Source organism: Verticillium nonalfalfae (assembly GCF_003724135.2).
Source record: "Verticillium nonalfalfae strain VnAa140/NRRL 66861 chromosome Unknown scaffold_13, whole genome shotgun sequence".
In the NCBI taxonomy this organism is placed as follows: domain Eukaryota; kingdom Fungi; phylum Ascomycota; class Sordariomycetes; order Glomerellales; family Plectosphaerellaceae; genus Verticillium; species Verticillium nonalfalfae.
The window spans coordinates 111,032-127,281 of NW_021167238.1; the positions used below are offsets into that span (position 1 = coordinate 111,032).

The following is a 16,250-nucleotide window of genomic DNA, read 5'->3' on the forward strand; positions in this document are numbered from 1 at the left end:
GTCAGAAGTGCAAGCCAAAACAACCAAAGACTTTCAGGACACAAATGACAAGTACCAAACCTCAGTCTCAGCCCTTAGAGCTGCGCCGCCGCATGGAACCTGCTCAATATCTCCTCAGCCGCCTCGGCGTCAGCGTCCATGAAGCGCTCCGTCCTGTCGCTGAGCAGGATCCAGTCGTTGCATTCGCGGCGACACATGACGCAGCGCACATCCGGCACGCGGACGTTGGCCGTGAGGACGATGCGCAGACAGCACCGCGCGCAGAGGTGGTGCTTCATCTCCGGGCACAGCAGCGCCGGGCGGCACAGCTTCTGGGTGTCGTCGTAGGCCTCGTCGCAGACGGTGCAGCTGGGCGCCTTCTGTCCCTCGTGGCCCCGCGCCTGTGCTTCGCCGCCGGGCTCGTCTCGCATGGCGAGCACCTGCTGGACGGTCAGGCTCCTCCTGTCGAGCATCAGCCAGGCGTGGTCGAGGCGCAGGGAGAGTTCCGCGAAGACGGCGGCGCGCCTGCGCTTGAAGACGTCAATCTTCTTCTGGACGGTGCGGATGCGTCTGTTGAGCAGGTCGTGGACGAGCGTCGGCACGGGCGACTCGAAGGGGCAGTCAAAGGTGATGTACATGATGGACCAGATGTCGTCGAGGGCGCCGGGGATTTGCGGCTGCTGGCCCGCGGGGAAGCCCGGGATCGGGGCCCGCCCGGCGGCGCGGTTGTGGTCGACGAGGGTGAAGAGCACGCGGGCGACGAGGGCGACCTGCTCGTTCGACAGGCCAGAGTCGTAGCTGATCCACGCGAGGGCCGGGTACAGGATCTGGGCGAGGCCGCGCACGAACATGGCGTACTTGCCGTGGTCCCAGTCGTCGACGGGCTCGGCGCTCTCGATGCGGCTGTACCGCGCGTGCTCAATGGCCGTCGGCCCCTCGATCAGTGTGCGGTTAACCTCGTGCTCGAGCTGCGCCACGCACTGCGCGAACCTGTTGTCCTCGTCCGGGTGCGCCCAGTGCTTGACGCGCTCCTCGGGCGCCAGGCAGAGCCGCCTCCACCTGTCGTTGGTCGTTTCGCTCCAGGCCTTGTCCCTTTCCGAGTCGAGCTCGTGGCCTTCGTCGTCTCGCATGAAGCACCGCATCACAACGTCCGGGTAGGACTCGGCAATGACGCCCACGTCAATGAACCGGAGCAGGCGCCCGAGGTTCGACGCCTCGGCGAACTGTGCCTGGTTGGAATGACAGGTGCAGTGCCACGAGTCCACGCCATAGTGTCCGTCATCTTCACGGCAGAAGTGCGAGTAAATCAGCCCTGCAATCCGATCGGCGCTGGGCATCTCGACGTATATCTGCCAGTCCAGGTTCTGGTGAAACAACACTGTCAGCGAAACCAACACAAGATTCAACACACCTTCGAGGTACTGGTCAAAGGCGATCATGGCCTGCCCACGCTCAAAATCATCAGCAATTTGCGCAATAGGGCGTTTGTACGACCAGGTGCTGTCGGGAGCCCGAGGATAGTCGGGGATGCGAAGGCAGACGGGGCAGTGGTGGTTGGGGATATTCTCACGCCTTAGTTCCATCGTGTTGAGGTCTTTGCAGCTGAACTGGGGTTCGCCGCACTCGACGACCATCTCGCAGACGTGCGCTTCATAGGCTTCGTTAGGCCGGCTCGCACTGTTCGAGAAGTCAACGTAGCACGTCAGAGTGTATGGTTCCATCACGATGTTCGACCCATACCGCGCAGGCTTCTCGCCCACAAACCGGCGCTTTGGGGAGCCCTCTTCGTCGGGGTCAGGCCCTAGAGCTCCTGTCTCTGTTTTGGGACAGGTGTATCGTCTCTGAATTTTGATGCACATGATGTTCTTGTTTGGTCTGTTTGGTTAGTTGAGGCTATTGTTGCTGGTTCACTCAAAACAAGCGATAGCCGTCAAGGCTTCACAAGGCGAGAGACTCGTATTTGTATCGCTCACACCATTTAGCTTAGAAGCGGTTAGAACGAAACAATTGGTTTGTCGGCTAACTTCAGATCAAACACTGTGATTGAAAGCGGTTGATGAATGATGTACTGGGCAGACCCAGAGCTACTCATACGTGACAAAGAGAATGCACTCGTCAAGATCAAGAACAGGAAAGGTGCCCAACACAGAGCTTGAGCTATCTCGCCGGCTTCAATTCTCACAGGCACCTATCTTGTCCATGTCTGGATACTTTCATTCAACGTGCCCATTCCTTAACGTTCCTACTTGGATGTGTGAGCCAAGCATGCGTATTGTTTCGGGATCGAATACCATGTGCTATCAAGGGGCCAAGGTTTTGTCAAAAAATCAAATCCGTGTTCAAGATGTGTGCATATGTGTACATTCCCCATTCGTAAACCCAGACTTCAATAACCAAGCCACAAGAGCAAATGAATGTCACTATGAGAGTTCTCTGTACACTTGTGAATCAAATACCCGCTATGTCAGGCACAACGTCAAAGAATGACTCCGAAATAGGATGCCCTACTGCATGCTCGAATATCTTCAATCAAGTAATGTGTCATATAATCTTGAACGCCAAACATTGCCTGTAGTATAGTATCCATGAGTCTGGTTCGCATGGTGAGACTACCTCTTTTCTCGGCCGTCATGTTACTCGTAAACCCCCATCATTGGCGTAAAACCCCACAAAGCAAACCCGTACATTACGCCGAAGTAGAAAAGATAACACCACTCACGACAAAGAAGTCACAAGTCCCGTGTGGACAGTGGTAGCAGCCCCAGCCTGTATAACCAATGCAGGCCCGTGGCCCAACCACGCATTGAATCCTTCACGACTCTCCTGATCTCGTCCTGGAAACGCGTCCCAGACACTATTCGTTGTGTCTGCATAATGTGAATGAACACCCGAAAGCTTGTCCGAAACATCTGCTGGCGATGGTGGGAAGCGTCTTCTTAGTGAACAAAACCAAAAGTACAACCCTTCGCATAACTCCCGCACACGAACCTCGTAGTCTCCTCGATGTGGCTCGCACTGGACAGTGCCATCGCCTAGCATACCCCACCAAGTGTGGCGCCATCGCAAGGACACGAGTAGAAGTCCGATATTTTGTAGGAGACGGTTTAGATCTGCGTCTGACAGCTGATTGGCGTTGTGGCATCGTGTCTGGATATGAGTGTATGCTTCGACTTCAACTTTGCGTGCAATGATGCGGGCCAAATGGGCAGCGCAGACAAGGTATTTTTCTTCATGAGCAGCCTCGGGATCGATGTTTCGACCGCTCAAAGGGTCTTGTTTCGCGTGTCGATGAGGCAAAGGAACGTACGAATATGTGGCCCGGCTCGGCATGTTGCCCAATGCCAACAGCAGTGCAACCTTATCGTCCTTGGTGCTGACTTGACAGTCGGTGATCATTGAAGTCCAGTTGTCTAATCTCGGCCTGTCTTGAAACAGCTCCTTGTCGATAAACGCGCTCATGTTCGGCTCGTAGCCCTTTTGCAAATAAAGGTCGCGGAGCCTTGATAAATAGTTTCGACACTGATCCAATCGAAGGACATACATCGATCGTCCGCCCTGACTGACCCTTAGGTCAAAACGACCTGCGACGCTTTGAAGTGTTCGGATTACTTCGTTCAGAGGGAACTCCTTTGGAAGCGGTTTACAGATGCGTTTACTTCCATCTGTTGAAACATGGTGTATGGCACGCTGCGCTGCAGACTGGTCAGGTCTTTACGATCATGGCTGATTCGAGACAACTTACAAATATAGTTGAGAGCGCCAGAGCTCACAATGTCGTCAAAGTACGCTCTGAAGCAAGGGCCTGGTCGCTTAGAGGCATGTTTCACACAGTTGACACAGGATGAATTCGGAGATTCCATGGGTCTTATGCACTGAGATATGGTTAGCGATGTTCCACGTAGGGTCGCTCTTAGGATTGCAAGAACTCACTCCCTGCTTTTTTTGTTTGCAAGCAATGCAAATTGACCTGTCAGTCCGCGTCTTTTTGGCGGACTCGCGTGCTGGTGTCTTCATGGGGCCATTTCGTTTACCTCGAACTCCTCCTGAAGTAGTGGATCTCGGTAGAGGTAACGAGGCGGCTGAGACAATCCTACTCGACCGGAACATCTCAGGCGCCGCAGGAGAGTGAGACTGAGTAGGGCTGTTTTGAGTTATGTACTGATGCAAGGCCTGCGAAGGCGATCTTCCTGGAATTGCTATGGGCTCGCTACCGGTCGAGAAGGGTCTAGGTCGTTGCGACTCAGAGGGTCTTCTCCTCGTTCGTGGAGGTACTGTCAAGAGAGATTGGTGACTTCTTGGGGGAGCTGGCGAGTCGATCCATAATGCTTGCGTTTCAAGCAGTGGCTCGGCAAAGTTGTGATTCGACGCAGAGGTGGGATAGTGATCCAGGGGGTGAGCATTGGAGGACGGAACGCTGCCGAAGTCATGCTCCAACACATCACCATACGGCTCGGGCGCAGGCCATGCAAGCAATGGTTCCTGTGTACCGGAGTAGTTTGTGTGTGCCCCTGTGGGGTTGATGTCGCCAAACCCAATGAAATTGGTGTGCGCGCCAACATGGGCGTCGTGGGTCAACTGGGATTGCCATTGTTGGAAATAGTCTTGGCCGGCGTCTTCAGTTGGGGATACCTGACTCTGGGCGATTCCAGCCGACAGAGCACTCTCCCTGGGGAAGATGCCCTGTATGTTGTACGGAACCGCACCTGGTGGCGGATCGTACAAGGGGGTCCTCGAGTGGCCGAACCGGGGCTTCACGGAGGTCTTGGGGGAAGTGGTAGTGAGCTGCCCACCAAGATAGGGGCTACTGGTGGCGGGCGAGGGCCGCGGGCCGCCGAGCGGTCCCGGAGCGCTCGCAGGAAATACATTGTTCGAGTAGCCGGCGCTGGTCGCGGGGGTAACGAGACTGGTTTGTGGACGGTCAAAGTCAAAGCTATCATTTGCTGAGCCGCAGCTGTGGGCAATCGACGCTGTGTCATCGTAACCACTGGCGTTACTGTCACGACTCTGGGTTCGGACGAGTCTCGCTCCGTAGGCCCCATGAACGGGGAAAACAGGCTGTCTCTCGGGATTGAAGGATTCGTCTAAAGAACCAGCCGCCGAGGAGTATGGGGATTGTAAGGCGGCCTGATAAACATTGTTGTCGAGGTCCTGGTAGAATTCACTTTGGGGAGTGTCAGTTTCTTGATGAGACAACCGTGCAGTGCAGACTAGGTCCAGAGCGAGAATTCAGCAGAGTCAACGTACTTGATCAAGATGGATGGAGTCCTCGGGTCTGTTCGCTGCCCGACACCATGTCCAGACGGCACAAAGGTGTGCGTTGAGCCAAAGTCTGAGGGTGACGAGAATGGTGGGAAGGGCAAGGAAGGCTCGCCGCTTCGGTGACTAGTCACGTTCGGCGAGTAGGCCCCGTAAGGGTATGATTGATTGCCTCTCCCAGTTGAGCAGGCGAGGTTGGGATCCCGAGGCACGGGGTTCTCTGGCGGGCCTTGTGGAAGCCTACCTGCCATTGCTGAGGGTGGTCGACAAAATGAGAACAAGATGGGGACAATGATGAAGCTATAGTGGCGAAGTGAAACTTGAACAAGTCCCCATGATCTTTCGGGAAAGTCTCATGCCGGGGGCGGGCTGTGAAGAGAGAGTGTTGGTTTCAATAACATGGCGATGGGGCGGTGCCAGCTGATGTCTTGTACCATGAGCCAAGCCCAAGGTGGACATGAGCACTGCTGAAAAGCCGGAGCCGCATCATGTTTCTGCGTATACATGCGTCAGGGAAGACGTCAGGCCTTGCCAAGGCAGACTGAGCAGAGTGAACAGAAGGCGAGGCGAAACGTCGCGGGCGAATGCTGAGAGGCAAGTGGTAGCTCGAGTCGGCTTTCCCGACTTCGGTGACCGTGCTGAGAGCTAGGCAGGTGCGAATCCGGCCGTTGCGACTGCCCCGTTGAATGATCAGGCAATTCTTACACGGTGTGCGGAGCATACGAAGGCCGGACCCTGTGCGCATCTTCCCCATCGAGCGTCAGGCGGCCATACCCCACATCACTCGGGGGAAGGCACGTCACTGGAAGGAGGGTCGGGGGGAGGGGCCGCCATATGTCTGCGGAAGGCACATCTCAGTGTGAGGCGGACCGAACGAACTTGAGTCACATTGCCAACCATCATCTTGACACTTTCTTCATCAAGGCTCTCAGCATTGGCGTTCAACCTTGTCACAACCATCATCTTCGTCTGCTGCACCGCATCCCTCCGCTCCCCTCCAAGAACTGGCTTGCGAACCCTCTCAACGAATCAATCGTCAATGTGCATGCAAACGGCCACCCGATTTCCTGGTTGAAGCACCTTCTCATTGCCCAGCTTGCACGGCACCTCGCCCGGAACGCTCCCCATTGGGCCATCACTTCCAGGCATCCACGTCCACGAGACCTCGCCTGCATAACATCGCCTTGAGCCAAAAACCGCCTTGTTATCGTCCTGTAGACTTCAGGAGTTCGCCGGCCTGCGGCCATGCATATTCTGGTGCGCGGCCCGTCCTTCTGTTTTTGACTGCCGAATCTACCCTTCGCGCTTCAAATATCGCGCGCTCCTCGCCCCCCCCGGATAGCTACCTGAGCACGTCCAGCGTCCCGTTGCGACTCAGCCGAGCCGTGCTCAACGCAGCGCCGCCCGAAGCTGCCCTTTCCGTCCCCCAAGCCGCCAAGCTAACACACATACAGATAGTCAACGATGACGGGCCTCCTTCGGCCTCATCGCCCTATTTTGCGCCCTTCCTCGCCGCGCTCCACGCCGCTGGTCACACCACCGTTGTCGTCATCCCTGATCGCCCTCTGTCCTGGATCGCAAAGGCCCACCCCGTGGGGAAGACGTTGACAGCGACGCCTTATCTTCCCATGGTCTCCGCTCATGAAGAGCGCCGACCAGCCGACGGCTCTTACGATCCCACCAAGCATTGGCTTCTCGTCGATGGCCCGCCCGCCAGCTGCGTCCAGCTCGGTCTCTTCCACACTGGGTCAGGCTCCGCCTTTGACCTTGTTATCTCCGGCCCCAACCATGGGCGAAACTCGGGCGCGCTGCACACATTGAGCAGCGGCACTGTCGGTGGTGCTCTCGAGGCTGCTCTTTGTGGCCGCCGGGCGATCGCCCTGAGCTTTGGCAGCAAGGAGGTGCAGCCCGACAGGCGTACTGCCGACGCCTGCTTGCGGTCGTGCGCACTCGTCGAGGAGCTAGCACGTGAATGGGCGCCGGGCGTCGAGCTATACAGCGTCAACGTGCCCATGGTTGACAGCGTGACAACGTGTCCCGCTCGCTACACCAAGGTGGCAGCGAACCGTTGGAGCAAAGGGAGCCTGTTCGCGCCAGAGGAGAGCCAGGAGGATGCCAAGGGGACACTTCGATTCAGGTGGGCTCCCGACCTGGCTGACGTGCATCGCTCCGCGGGGGTCAGTAAGGCAGGGGAGGATTTATGGTGCTCTCTGAATGAGAGCATCAGTGTGACGCCGCTCAAAGCTGACTTTGCCGTTGCTCCGACGCAGGGAGAGGCACCGCAAGGATTACTGTTGCGGTAGAAGTTTGATTATAATTTCTTTCATAGACGCACGAGCGTGATTTACACGCTAGATTAGACTTTGATAGATTCCGCCAGACAGGCAGGCTGACCAGGTTTGGATCAAGGTGCATTAGAAGAATAGATGCGCTGGGCGCTTGACATTTCTACTTCTACATGCGTGAGTCGCATCTTTTTCTCTTTTCCCCATCTACTTGGAAACGCATCCGTTGGCGCTGTCCTCGATGAAGACGCCAGCGTAGATGAGACCCTCATTGAGGGGGCTCTCCTGGAAGCCCGAGTTGACAACGTCGTCTGTGCCAGTGGGCTTCTTGAGGATACCGACGTGGTACTGGCCCTCGCCGGCAAGGTTCGCAGGGAAGGCGCCCTTGCCGGAGGGAGCCAGGGGCTTGTCGCCCTCGGAGTAGAGGACACCGATGGTGCTGGGAAGAACGTTTAGCAGAAAGGACGGAAGGGGGAGGGAAAGGCTGGGGCACGACATACTTGGCGTTAAAGTCGAGGGTCAGGCCAAAGTTCTGCCAGACGCCGTCGAGGACGGGCGTCGACCAGAGCAGGGCGTTGTTGCGGTCGAGGAGCTTCCAGGTGTTGGCGGGCAGCTCGGGCTGGCCGATGATGGTGCCGGTCTGGAAGTTGAACTGGTTGGCGTCAAAGGCGGCCGTCTCGTGCCAGACGTTGAGGTACTCGTGCGACTCGTTGAAGCGGCGCTGGGCGTCGGTCTGGACGCTGAAGTGCAGCGTCTTGACGCCGACGCTGCCGGGGCTGCCGCTGCCCGTGTCGTTGGCGAACTGCAGCTCGGCGCGGCGGAAGCCCAGCTGCGTCATGAAGATGGACTCGTCGCTGATGGTCACCTCGACGGGCCGCGTGTTCTTGGCGGCGTCGAAGCGCGAGGCCGGCGTGATGGTGGGCAGCAGGAGGATCTCGGACCACGTCAGGTTGTTGCCCTTGACAAAGTTGGGGTTGAAGGGGTTGAAGCCCCCGCCGCCGGCCGTGTCAAAGCCCTGGACCGTGGCCGTCTGGGGCACCCGGCCGTCAAAGACGATGGGGCAGGTCACGGCGGCCTGTCGGCACTTGGTGACGGGCTTGGCGAAGGAGGACGCCACCAGGGCGGAGAGAACGGTGAGGACGGAAGGAAGCATGATGATGATGATGATGCTGATGATGCAGATATTTCTGTTGAGAACCAAAAATAAGTGTTGATGAGTGTAAAGACTGTGTGGTTTTGAAAAGAATGAAGTATGAAGAACACGAAATGAAGACGACTGCGAATGACGAGACTGACGATCCCTTCAAGGTAGACCAGACACAAGGACGGGCACCGGCCATCCTTTTGTACCCGATAGTTGGCAACCCACGAGCCATGGTCCACGGGGCATGGGCGACGCGCCCGTGATGTTGCTGATCCAACGTCCAGGGATCACCGAAGGTTCCGGTTCAATGGTCCCCTAATTAAAGACGGCGACTCAGGCACCGAACTGGTTCATTGGCAAAGCTCGCGTTCGGTAGGCTGGGTGAATAGGCAGGCCCCACGGCATCCCCGGCCGAGGGGTAAACCTTATTGTGAAAAAGGGTTCTAGTGCACATCATCTGTAACGTCTTGATTGCATGATGGCAGAGGGCGCATGGTGGTTCGCGTCCGTCTCGTGTGGGCGGACGGCACGACGTTCGGGACAGGTGCGAAGTCTGGATGGGGCGGGCGACTCGGTCGTCATCGCTGGAAGTGGTAACGGCACTGCAAGATAGAAAACCGATCCCGAGTAAGATGAGACGAAGGGGCTGAGCTTATTCGGTACATTGCGGTTCGCACGATTTGGGGGCGGGCAGCGTTTGAGGTTGACGCGCTTCGGCGTGGGACGAGTCAGTACAGGGGGTTAGCTTGCTGTACCTGGGCGTTTGACGTTTGACAAGTGCCGATGGAGGTTGATGAGCACTCTCCCACTGGCGCCTTGGCACACCGTGATAGCTTCGTCCGGTTGATTTGACCCCAGCGACGTAAGGGCAGGTCAGGTGTTTGTCATGATGTTGCCAAGAGGCACAATCACCTTGGGCCGCTGAGGTAATGGGCACTCGCCATCTCGGTGTAGGCATTACACCTGACTGGCTCACATGTCGAATTCGGTGAGTCGGCGAGTGAGTACCACGTACGTTCATCATGCCGCTTGGCCCAAAGAGGTAAACGAGACGTTGAACGCGGCCCCGCCCGAGCTTCCTCCTGCCGCCGAATCAAGGGACGCATGTCCTGTTCGTGCCCGCCATCTTGACGATACGAAATACGACCACCATGGCCATATGCAGCCTTGCCGGTGAACTGCGGGCCAATTGCACTGCATGTCTGATGCCGTAGTCTCAGCTGGCGCTCGCCAGCGCCGACCATCTGGCTTTCAGAGTCAATCTGTCCTCGCAACAGGAGGGCCTCAGTCCGCAGGTGGGCATGAGGAAGAAGACTTCGGCCGAGACTGGGCACTATAAAAAGGGCGGTTGCTCTGTGTTGTTGTTGTCGTGTTGAAGCCGTTTCTCTATCGATATCTCATCCTCGAGTTCTGAGCCATCCCTCCTATTTGCTTTGGAGATTGGTCTTGTACGTGATCACGCCTCTGCCCTCAGAAGAAACCGCCCAACCATAGTCTTCCTAAGACCGCACATCATGTCATCCTCTCGCAAGACCGAGGACGTTGCCCATGTGCCGCCCACCCTCTCGGACCTCCACTGCTTCACCGAGACGGAGGGCGTCATCACGACCACCATGTTCGACATACCCGGGTACCGCGTCGTCCGCACCCTCGGCGCCGTTTACGGCCTCACCGTCCGTTCCCGCAACTGGGCCGCCGGCCTCGGCATGGTCCTCAAGTCCATCGCCGGCGGCGAGCTGCGCTGGTTCACCACGATGCTCTACAGCTGCCGCAACGACGCCATCTCGCGCGTCGTCACCGAGACCAAGTCGAGGGGCGGCAACGCCGTCGTTGCGCTGCGGTTCGATGCCGGGGAGCTGGGCGGCTTCGCCCAGGTCTGCGCGTACGGGACGGCCTGTGTCGTGGAGAAGATTGAAGACCACAAGGGGGTGGCGCCGCAGTTGGAGGCGTGAAACTGATGGTTGCTGGCCGAGGTCGGAACGGAGAGAGGAGAAGTAGCCTGGGATGAAGCCTGGGAAAGAGGGCAGGAGAAGAAGCCGGCAAAGAGGGAACAGAAAGCTGCACAGCAACTTCTCATTTGCATGGTCATGTTTGCGATAGATACCAATCTCTCATTTTGATCGCTCAGTCGATTCTGTTAGACTCGTCTTCAGCTTTTTGTCATAAAATCGTTATTGTGCTGCCCGGCCAGACAAAGCCTCATCGGCCGCGGCCGGAGCATGCCCATATGAAAGGGTTGAAAATGTCCACCAACGCCAGCCCCGTGATAAAGACAGATAGAGCTTCTTGCCTCTTGCCCCTTGCCCCTTGACCCTGCAAGCCAGATGTGCATGTCAAATGCACATCCAAGCGAGATGCACTCTAGCCGAGGTGCCCATCTAGATGAACATCTTGGCCATGCCCCCAATGGTGTCCCCCCACCCCAAGTCCTTCTCGACCGTCTTCTTCTCCCACGCCATGCCATTGCCCATGCCGCGCTGAATGTTGATCTTGGCGCCCTGGCCACCGCCGCCGCCGCCGCCGAACGACCCGCTCGCCATGCGCACCGCCTCGCCGACGGCGCCGAAGCTGTCGCCGCCCGCGGCCCGCGCGCCCATGCCAATCATGCGCTCGACGCTCGGCGGCAGCCGCAGGCCGAACTTGGCCAGCAGCGCCGTCAGGAAGCCGCCCGTGAGGAGCGGCATCAGCACCAGCATGACGACCTTGCCCGGGTTCTCCTTGAGCAGGCGCATGAGGTCGCGCCAGAGCCGCTTGACCGTCTTCTTGGCCTTGTGGAGGAAGCCGCCGCGCGGCGACCGTTTGTAGTACGAGGGGCGGCCTGCGCTGCGTTAGTCTTTTCTTTCTTTCACATCTGAACAGCAGCAAATCGGGGCCACGACTGCGACGGGACGAGGGGCCAAAGGAGAGGAAGAAGGGGGTAACTCGGGGAGACGTACTGAATCCGAAAAAGGAGGAGCGGCTGGCGTTCGGCTGCCCGAAGAAGCTCGACCGCGAGCTGCTGTGCTTCTGGTAATTGTCGCCGCCGAACAGCGAGGCCGCGAAGCCCTTGTCCTGGTGCTTGCGCGAGCTGGAGCGGCTGCGCGACCGGTCGCGACGCTTCGAGGACTTGGGGTGCGACGAGTGGCGGCGCGAGTGCGACGAGCGCCTGGAGATGACGCTGCCGCCGTCAAAGTCGAAGAAGCCCATGGCGGCGATCGACTTGCGTAGTTTCTCGTCCGTTTGTCCGTTGTCTGTATGTGTCTATGTTCGTTGCGTTGCGATGCGAGGCGCGTGTTCGACAGAGTGGTGCTTTGTTCGGGGACGAGCGCACTTGGGCCTTTGGCTTTGGGAGGTGGCTGGTCAGAGCTCTTGGGAGCTACCTGATCGAGGAAGGAAGCTCAGATTCCCTTTTTGAACTCCCACGTCTCGGCAGGTACGGATAGCGCGCAATCGACTTCTCTCTCTGATGAGGCTCTCCCAACGAACCTATCGCGGGGCCTTGTCTTGTCAATGTGCGTAGGAAATGCAATGCAAGAAATGCTGCGTCTTGTCCTTGTCTTGCCCGCGGTGCAATGCGAACGGGGGGGCGAGAAGAACACGAGGGGATTGGGTCGGGGCGTGTGGCAAGCTGCGTCCGGGTCTCACCGCTGGGGGCGCTCCTCAGAGGGACCCCCAAAAACTGGACATGTCGACGGCGAAATGCATGAGGTTGGGGGTAGACCCAGCTTGCCAGGCCCCGCGCCTGGGCTCCCAAACAGGCCTGGCGTGAGGCGATCCTGGGCGGTGAACTTCAGGGGTCTTCTGGCGAGACGGCGACGGACCGATCCACCAGATCAGACTACGGGATCTTGTAGATGGCTCGATTGCTGTAGTGCTGTAGATGGACCACTTATCAACTCGACGTGCCTTAGTCGATGGGCACACATGCCGCTGGGTCGCGGCCAGACCCAGAACCCAAGACGTCTGGCCAGGTCGGAGAGTCGCATCAAAACACTGGGTGCGTGGCCACAAAACCAGAAATCAAGAAAAATACTAACTCTATACCGTATGACCAGAATGCAGCACCAAAAGCTAACATGATAATTCCGAAGACCCCGAAGACCATGACGAATGCTACTTCTTCTTCTTCCTTCCGCTGGCAACTGGCTTTCTCTTGACAGGAGACGAGTTGGACGACTTCTTACCCCTCGACGCTTCACGGCGCGGATCCGCCGGTTCTTCCTCCACCACAATTTCACTTCGCCTGCCCCTTCGTAGCGGTGGATCTACAATCTGAACCCCGTTGCCGAGGTCGTCGCTCGTGTCCGGGTCGCTCGTCTCGCTCGCCGCCTCACTCGTCTCGTCCGGGCTCGGCCGCCGCGAGCTTCTGCCGCCCCTAGCTGCAGCAGGGGGGCCCGACGACCGCCGAGCCTCGGCCGGACCTGCGAGGTGCCTCCGGGAGGTGGCCCCAGCGCCAGTCAGGTACGGCGCGCGCGAGCTCTCCGATTGAAACATGTGCGGGTCCAGTGAGTGCCGGCTCCTCGAGATGGACGACGAGGACGATGCCGGCGAGAGCCCGGGCGTCCAGGCATCCTCCGCGGGCAGAGCGCCTCTAGAGGAACGCGGCCTTGAGCTGACCGTGTCCGAGACGTGACGGTGAGACGATGGAGGTTGGCTGTAGGCCGCTGGGTTGAAAGGCGACGACCCACGATGGTCTTCCACTGCCCGAGAGGACCGGTGAGACGACGTCGTCGACGACCGGGGCCTGGTCCGAGACGCTGTGGGTGGCGGAAAGAATCCCATGGGCGGCAGAACCTCTCGTCTTGTCGGTGCCTCCGCCGTATTGGCTGGAGAGGGGTGCCGTGGCAAGTTGTCGTCAGACGCAGGGGGTGACTTTTTGCCCTTTTTGCGCGGCGTCGCCTCGAGCTGTGCGAGGGGAATTGCATATCGCTTCTCCTTCTCCTTGCGACGTTTGCGTTCGCTGCCGCTTGCTGACGCATTCGCTCGTCTCGCTGCTGCTGCTGCTGCTGCCGCTGCCGCTGCCGCCGCTTCCTCCTCCTGAATGCGCTTCCGCCTTCGTTCGAGGGCGGCGAGCTCCTCCTTGTTGAGCTTGACCTCTTTCTTGCCGCGGTCTTGGGCACGCTGAATGCGCGCCAGCGCTGATTGCACCAATGCCTCCTCTTCCCTCTCGCGCAGGACCAGCTGTGCCCCCTCGTCGTAGTCGTCGTCGTCGCCGGAAGAAGTAATGTCATCGTCCTGTTCATCTTCAGAGCCTTGATAAGGAAAGCTCCTCCGCGTTGCGCCGGTTCGGTCTCCCAGGTCTACCCCAGTAAAATGCAACGGATCGCTCACGAGCCGCCTGTCATTCGAAGTCAATCCAACGCCCTGTGTATCCGTATCATCGCCCGTGTCTACTTCTTCGACAATCCTTTCTCCGTTTTCCCAGTACCCGCTGTGCGCATCCTCGTGTTCTCCCCTTGTCCTCCGCCTGCGCCGCGATGGTCTTCCCCATGGGGGCGCGAATTTGGGAGCTCGCGGCCGACCATTTAGACCGCCTCCCCGGAAAAAGCCTCATCGATAGGCTTGTCCATGAAAGAAGCGTGGCCGAGAATGACCACGCCAGATGCGCCAATGAGCCACAGGAGCGTCGCAAAGGGCGACGCGAGAAGACCCAGGGGAATGGCGATAACGAGGAGACCGGTGTACAGCTGCGACGTGGTGGCCTTGAAGGTACCGATCTCAAGGTCGCGGCCGTCGAGGCGGCCAATGATGAACATACCGGCGACGACAAAGATGATGTCGAACATGAGCAGCCAGTTGGTGAGCAGAGCGTACAAGCTCAGCATGGCAAAGACGACGGCATAGTTGCTCGAGTAGTGGCTCAGGTTGTAGTTGACACGCGACTGCGCCTCGCCAAAGTTGGCGGGCTTGCTGAGGCGCTTGAAGTCCAGGAAGTCGGAAATAGGACGCAGGTTCGAAAAGCGGCTGCCGACGGTGCCTGTCGACAGGCTGCCGAAGCGTTCCTGGAAGTTGAGGCGCGACGTCAGGGCGTCAAGGGGAATCTGGATGCGGGCCATGGTAGCGGTTGGGTGACGAGACGTTGTTGGTGGTGATGGTGATGGTGATGATGGTGATGATGTTTATTGTTGTCGTTGTGGCAGTGGTCCGGGCGGTGGGAAGCGGTTGCGGGTTTCACGTGTCTGAAGAATGCGATGACAAGGGACGATTCAGTCGCGTTTGGCTGCTTATAAGACCATGTCAGATGTTGTTCTCGCTGGTGCCTATATGCTGCGGCGACAAGGAGAGGGGCAGTGTTTTTTTTTTCGGTAGTAGAAATGGAGACGTCTGCGCAAAGCTTTTTCTGCCACTGATGCCTGGAAAGTAGTCGTGGGCTCGTCGTCAAGAGCGAGGACACGTTACGTACATACCTGTGAGAATCCCAAAGGATGGATGGATTGCGTAACGGCCTGGTAGGCAGAAGGATAGCGTGATGACTAGGTGGTTCGAGGAATGCTAGGTGCAAGAGCAACGCGTTGCCAGAGGATGAGTTCCTGATGCCGATGGTGACAATGTCGGGAAACTTTTTTCTGACGCTGTATTCCGATTCGGATATGGTTCGTGTTCAGGGGTTGGAAAGGGAGATGGACGATTTGCGCCAAGACCCGGCACAAGCTGGTAGGAGCACCCCTGGTCCGAGTGTGTCCGAGTGCCCAACTCTGGGAGTCGCAGGGTGCTGCGAGGTGTCGCCCTCAGAATCCCGTTCAGTGGGCAATGGCGCCCTGGGTGGGGAAGCTGACTCCTTCCTTGGACGGCCGGAAGGTGCGATGCGATGAGGAAGCGATACGTCGCGAGGTACGTACCCTCAAGCTTCGTCACTTCTCCCCGTCCGTGGGAGCAAGTCCGAAGTGATAGGGTGTGAATGTAATCCAACAAAGGTATGAGGATTCTGTCGATTCCCCTCTCTCTCTCTTTCTCTCTCTCTCTCCTCGTCCCCAGGAATGGAGGACCGGCGAGGGTTGCAGAACTCAAAGCCCCTCCGTCCGACGCAGGGTTGCAGAGATTTTTGTATGAAGGGGTCACCTCGATCGAGCTGGGCGGGCAGCTTTGCTGGCTGCTCTCTCTGCTGGTCACCGATGGATGGGCCCGACCAACCTGCGTGCTCGCTTTGTCCGCTTTGGCTGCTGATTCCTGGCAGGGCGGTCGTCTGGCAGAGACACTTATGCACGGCACTGGCATCCACAGATGACTAGACACTTGGATGGGCCAAATGGGAACCGGCCAAGTCAGAAATGGGGAGCACTGAGAAGCATGGGGGAGACATGGGGCAGGCCAGTAGTTGAGCCTTGGTGACACGAAAAGAGGAGCTCTGTTAGCAACAAAGCTGCTTAGCCTGCTCATGATGCCACGTAAATAGCTGTTGCTGTCCAACTCTTGTGTGTCCATGATGACGATGCAGCCCGACCTGTTCTGTCTGGATCTGAGGCATCCCAACCTCGTTTTTTGAGAAATGAGCCCGAGGCCCGCCCTACTCTGAGCTCGGGGCTGCTGGAGGCCATGAGAGGTGGCACGCAATCCTCCATTGACCACCTGTCCACCTGTCCACCTGTCCACTCTTTCTGCTGCTGCCA

The 16,250-nt window shown here is 58.1% G+C and overlaps 7 protein-coding genes across 7 annotated transcripts; 2 read left to right on the forward strand and 5 right to left on the reverse strand.

The window, feature by feature from the left end:
- Positions 1 to 74: 74 nt before the first annotated feature.
- Positions 75 to 5,486, reverse strand: D7B24_001459 (uncharacterized protein; the record flags this gene model as incomplete). Its single annotated transcript, XM_028635692.1, has 8 exons — positions 75 to 1,854; positions 2,968 to 2,994; positions 3,287 to 3,498; positions 3,544 to 3,671; positions 3,722 to 3,851; positions 3,910 to 4,487; positions 4,683 to 5,140; positions 5,224 to 5,486. The coding sequence occupies 8 exons, from the start codon at positions 5,484 to 5,486 to the stop codon at positions 75 to 77; spliced, it is 3,576 nt and encodes a 1,191-aa protein (XP_028497894.1).
- A 435-nt stretch (positions 5,487 to 5,921) lies between these two features.
- D7B24_001460 (uncharacterized protein) lies at positions 5,922 to 7,538 on the forward strand (the record flags this gene model as incomplete). The annotated part of the gene is made up of 2 exons (XM_028635693.1): positions 5,922 to 6,033; positions 6,454 to 7,538. 2 exons carry the CDS (start codon positions 5,922 to 5,924, stop codon positions 7,536 to 7,538), a joined length of 1,197 nt encoding a protein of 398 aa, XP_028497895.1.
- A 189-nt stretch (positions 7,539 to 7,727) lies between these two features.
- Positions 7,728 to 8,673, reverse strand: D7B24_001461 (uncharacterized protein; the record flags this gene model as incomplete). Its single annotated transcript, XM_028635694.1, has 2 exons — positions 7,728 to 7,959; positions 8,021 to 8,673. The coding sequence occupies 2 exons, from the start codon at positions 8,671 to 8,673 to the stop codon at positions 7,728 to 7,730; spliced, it is 885 nt and encodes a 294-aa protein (XP_028497896.1).
- Positions 8,674 to 10,178: 1,505 nt separating this feature from the next.
- D7B24_001462 (uncharacterized protein) lies at positions 10,179 to 10,616 on the forward strand (the record flags this gene model as incomplete). Its single annotated transcript, XM_028635695.1, has 1 exon — positions 10,179 to 10,616. The coding sequence occupies one exon, from the start codon at positions 10,179 to 10,181 to the stop codon at positions 10,614 to 10,616; it is 438 nt and encodes a 145-aa protein (XP_028497897.1).
- A 426-nt stretch (positions 10,617 to 11,042) lies between these two features.
- D7B24_001463 (uncharacterized protein) lies at positions 11,043 to 11,850 on the reverse strand (the record flags this gene model as incomplete). The annotated part of the gene is made up of 2 exons (XM_028635696.1): positions 11,043 to 11,482; positions 11,601 to 11,850. 2 exons carry the CDS (start codon positions 11,848 to 11,850, stop codon positions 11,043 to 11,045), a joined length of 690 nt encoding a protein of 229 aa, XP_028497898.1.
- A 906-nt stretch (positions 11,851 to 12,756) lies between these two features.
- Positions 12,757 to 14,134, reverse strand: D7B24_001464 (uncharacterized protein; the record flags this gene model as incomplete). The annotated part of the gene is made up of 2 exons (XM_028635697.1): positions 12,757 to 14,007; positions 14,072 to 14,134. 2 exons carry the CDS (start codon positions 14,132 to 14,134, stop codon positions 12,757 to 12,759), a joined length of 1,314 nt encoding a protein of 437 aa, XP_028497899.1.
- Positions 14,135 to 14,168: 34 nt separating this feature from the next.
- Positions 14,169 to 14,699, reverse strand: D7B24_001465 (uncharacterized protein; the record flags this gene model as incomplete). The annotated part of the gene is made up of 1 exon (XM_028635698.1): positions 14,169 to 14,699. The coding sequence occupies one exon, from the start codon at positions 14,697 to 14,699 to the stop codon at positions 14,169 to 14,171; it is 531 nt and encodes a 176-aa protein (XP_028497900.1).
- Between the last annotated feature and the right edge of the window lie 1,551 nt (positions 14,700 to 16,250).